The sequence below is a fragment of the Anastrepha obliqua genome, chromosome 3 (assembly GCF_027943255.1).
Source record: "Anastrepha obliqua isolate idAnaObli1 chromosome 3, idAnaObli1_1.0, whole genome shotgun sequence".
NCBI classification, from domain to species: Eukaryota; Metazoa; Arthropoda; class Insecta; order Diptera; family Tephritidae; genus Anastrepha; species Anastrepha obliqua.
Genome location: NC_072894.1, coordinates 128,317,526 through 128,322,082, shown reverse-complemented (window position 1 = coordinate 128,322,082; position 4,557 = coordinate 128,317,526). Strand labels below are relative to the sequence as shown.

The 4,557-nt window shown below is 36.7% G+C and overlaps 1 protein-coding gene across 1 annotated transcript; it reads right to left on the bottom strand.

Annotated features, from left to right (window-relative positions):
• Positions 1 to 1,032: 1,032 nt before the first annotated feature.
• LOC129242220 (peritrophin-48-like) lies at positions 1,033 to 2,725 on the bottom strand. The gene is made up of 4 exons (XM_054878774.1): positions 2,719 to 2,725; positions 1,779 to 2,404; positions 1,652 to 1,714; positions 1,033 to 1,596 (listed from the first exon to the last, which is right to left on the bottom strand). Exons 1-4 carry the CDS (start codon positions 2,723 to 2,725, stop codon positions 1,033 to 1,035), a joined length of 1,260 nt encoding a protein of 419 aa, XP_054734749.1.
• Between the last annotated feature and the right edge of the window lie 1,832 nt (positions 2,726 to 4,557).

Here is a 4,557-nt window from a genome sequence, read left to right as displayed (position 1 = left end):
TATGTTATGTTATGTTATGTTATGTTATGTTATGTTATGTTATGTTATGTTATGTTATGTTATGTTATGTTATGTTATGTTATGTTATATTATGTTATGTTATGTTATGTTATGTTATGTTATGTTATGTTATGTTAAAGTATATTATGTTATGTTAATGTTAACTCATTCTCTATATCCATACAAAATATCTATCAAACAAATAAAATTAAAATTTTCTTTTGAAAAATGCAACCATTCAATCAGTATTTTCTTATGACGTTATCACGTTAAACTATCGTCAGTAAACCGACTTTACAGACAACCTCTTTTTTTAAAGCACTTAGTTCATAATAATAAACAAAGTTTTTCGGTATATGCCATTCTCGGTAGGCAATTTAATACAGAGCATTTCGCCGCAGGGCAATGCGTATCGAAGAATGTGGATTATCAATTCCTATATACAAGCGTTATAATGAGAAAAACTGTGCAATGCGTAAGGACGATGAAAATATTCAACGATTTGGACATGCAGGCGAAAGTTTCCGGGATGCAAATAAAACGGTGAAGTTCGGTGGAGCCTGTATGCTTTTGGATAGAGCACCTGGTGCACCTTCGCACGAGAGGCACAAGCGACAAACGGTTGCAAAAGTAAAGCCATATAAGAAGAAGAACATGTAGTTCTTTATTAATATATTTCGTCCTAATATCAACGTCACAGTCCACATAACCTATTTTCGAATTTTCTTCTATATTTTTAACCTTTAATACTCTTCCGATACCAAAAATGTGGATAAAAACAGAATAAAGGCGAGTTCATACTTCAACTATTTTAGTTTTAAGCGAGTTCAATTCGTGCGTAAAATATGCGACACATCGGAATGCAGTGGCTAAAAGTTTATTTACTTTGATTGATGAAAATTATTTAAATTGTCTTTAAAGTTGAATACAGTAAATGTATATATATATGTGTTTATATATACAATCATTGTATATATATTTCTAATTTTTCGAAACTCTGGTCGAACTTTTCATTGACGGACGTTAAAATTGTCATTCAGCGACTGTTGTAGTAGTTGCACTAGTTGTGGTGGTTGTGGTGTCATCTGCTGAAGAAGTTGTAGTAGTTGCACTAGTTGTGGTGGTTGTGGTGTCATCTGCTGAAGAAGTTGTAGTAGTTGCACTAGTTGTGGTGGTTGTGGCTTCATCTGTAGTTGCTGCAGCAGTTGAGGTTGTGGATGCATCTGTTGTGGTTGTCGTACTACTTGTGGTTGTAGTCGTTGAGGACGAATCTGCACAGAAGACATATCCTGGATTTTTATATACACACAAGCCCTCTGCCTCATCGAAGAACATATCATTGACACATATGCCAGAACTCGATTCTGCGCCATCAGTGCAGTACAGGTAGCCAGTACAATTGGTTCCAAATGCGTTTACAAATGTGTTAGTAGTGGTACCAACGCAACGATCACAGTCGTTGTAAGCATTCATGCGATTCACACACTCCTTACTCGTAACGTCGTAGAACAAGTGTTGATCGCATGAGGTTAGTATCCAGTTCTTGCCATTGCATAAGTAATATTGATTGCAAGCCGTGGCATTTTCCTTTGCTCCCTGCAATAATAATTAGATAAACACAAACGTAAACAATTTAAAGTCGCCATTTTACCGTTTCTGTACATGCACCACCATTACTAGCCGATGTGACATCTAAACTGGGATCTTTAGTTACCTACAAGTAAATGAGTTCTTGCATTAGGATGTCGGCTTGACACTACCTCGCAATAAAGACATACCTGTGAGCATGAAACGGCTGATTGATAATTACATATCGCGTTGGCCGGATCGAATACCAAGTCATTGGTACAGGTCCCGGTAGTGTATTCGGTATTGCTAGTGCACTTTTGCCAGCCCGCACATGCCCATGCATTGCCGAAGTAGATGCCGTTCTGCACATACGAACACAAATTGATGGCACCGGTACTACTACTGTTGTTGGTTCCATCCACACAGTCATAGGTGCTTTTATAGACGCACGATTGTTTGTCTGGGTTGAAAATAAGATCGTCGGGGCAGTTGCTGCGTTCTGCTCCTGAAGACGAGCAGTAGTAATAGCCGGCACAGCTTTCAGCTACCGCAGCGAAAGAGCCAACGGCATATCCATTGCATGGATCTGCAGCATCTGTGGTGCAATAGCTTGGAATCTTACTAACGCAACCTTGTGAATTCTTATCGAAATAAAGGCCAGTCGAGCAGTTTTTCTGAGAAGCAACGCCGTTGGAGCACTTATAATATGATGAGCAAGAGTCGCCACTTGCCACAAGCGCGTTTTCCTTCAACAGCAGGCAAATGTTGTTCATATTGACGGCAGCTGAAGCATTGACACAAAGCACTACCAGTGCTAAAGCGCAGAAGGTACGGGCTGTAAAGAGAAATAAAAATGAAGTGTTTTTAATTTTCGAAGGCTCCAACACATATTTTTGAGTACACATGGATATTTAAGGTATTGCTTCCACTGGGGTTTAGATTTTGTTTTTTTGATTATCACATTTTCCTTGAACGTATCTTCTTTTGGAATTAACGCTTCACGGATATTAAAGGATTCTTTTTTCATGACATGATCTGCCTGAATCGCATAATCTACAGTTTTTATTGGGCTCCAAATGACCAGCTAATTCGTATTTCAATACTTTCTTAAACAAGATATTTGACCAATAAATTTCGCACTTCACTTACTATACATTTCTCAATATTTTCTTGGTTTTATTAGGAAAATGTAAATAATTATGCTGCGTACACAAACGTATTTTTGAAACTGTTGTCAATAGGTCAGGCTCACGAAGTATTTATACTAAAAATTTTGTGCAAAATTCACCGGTAATCGATGATTGTTCCTTTTTCTTTTGATAATTTTGGACACTTTCAAAAAGTGATAGTAATATTTTTAATATATGTAATTGATTGCTTTTTATGCAAAACGGAAGCATTGATAATTCTACTTCAGGTCCGAATAAATTTCATAGATTATTTGCCACTGATTGTCAGTGAAGCGTTCAATGCAAAAAAAAAAAAATTAATTAATTACGAAAATTATTTTTATTATTATTAAGAAAATTTTGAGGACTACCACTTGAGATAACCCATTATAAGGGTGTTTTTAGATGTATTGGACTTCCACGTTAACGAATATTTTTCACATTTGTGCTCGATATACTCGTGGATATTGACCCTCCAAAGTTCATTTTCTGCACCCCATTTTTTGCAGATTTGAACAACTTCTCACTATGCGATTGATGTATTTTTACCTATGCCCGCTTTTGGTGATTGTAATCATGCAATACGAAAAGCGGGAGTGACCGGGACCCCTAATTAATTTGGCGATTCGACACAGCTTCCGATAAATCGGTCTCTGCTCGTCCACTACTTGAAAGTTTTATAAGAAGCATCTTGAGTGATTGAACCATTATTTGCTTACTACGTGCGGTGAATGGGGTGAAAATTATGCTGAAGTTTATTTTATCGTTTAAAGCGGTAATACCCAAATTCCCATATTGTGGACGGGGGAAATTCTAACGAGGTTTTTAAACCTATATTAGAAGTTTATTCCGAAAAGGCAATGTTTTGTGTGGTTTGCATATTCGGGGCATTTAGTGCTGAAAATGGAGCCAATTCTTGGCCTCTTGCGACAATACCAATTAACCAAAAGCTAAATTTTTCATATTTGTGGTGGCGCTGCGAGGCACTGAGCTATTAAACCATGAACGAAAGCCAATATTTGCCGCGCGATTAAGGGGGGGGGGGGGGGGGGGGGGGGGGTAGGGTTTAGCGCTAAAAAAAAACACTTTTTTTTTGAATTTTTTACAGAAATACAGTTGCATGTTATTGTACATCTTTTCAATAAGTTTTTAAAAAATATTAATAATAAAATATTGACAAATAAGCCCATGACAGAGTTTTTTTGGAGATATGTTTTTCGAGAGGTGCTCTGCGGTGCCAATCGGCATTCGTCGTAGAATCATCTGAAACTAAAAAAGTCGAATTTTTCAGTTAAAGTATGACGTAATGCTACATTAATAAAATTTTTTTTTTTTCATTTTTGTAGTTTTGGTGGCAAAAAAACGTAGAACGAGCATTTTTGGCGAAAAATTTCACCATATTTGTAAGTGAAAAACAACCTTAAAAAAAATGATTTAGAAAACGTGTGCCAAATTTGAAAAGAATCGGTTGAATAGTTTCGGAGTTGTGATTGGCACCGACTTTTAAGAAGTCGTTTCGGGAAAAACGCGTTTGAAAAAATGACTCTGAGAAATTATCGATGCTCCGCATTCGAGGTAGAGTGCCTACAAAGGCTATAACTTTGAGAGTTCTGCTCCGATCCACTTAAAATTTTGACACAACATTCTTGAAATGATTTACTATAAGATGAGTGAAGAAAAAAAATTTCGATTTTGTGACCCTACCCTAAATTTAGCTGTTAATTCATTGACAAGCGTTTTATCTGAATTTCTCTCACTCAAAAAGCAACACCCGATACATTCTTGATGCCCATCAGATAACCCCTTATTTATGTGATAA

Bases quoted from the DNA above. Each gene is read 5' to 3' on its own strand.
- LOC129242220 (XM_054878774.1), bottom strand. The intron at 1,715-1,778 runs GTATGTCTTTAT...ATTTACTTGTAG, and splicing joins CAGCCGTTTCATGCTCACAG to GTAACTAAAGATCCCAGTTT. The intron at 1,597-1,651 runs GTAAAATGGCGA...TTATTATTGCAG, and splicing joins GTGGTGCATGTACAGAAACG to GGAGCAAAGGAAAATGCCAC.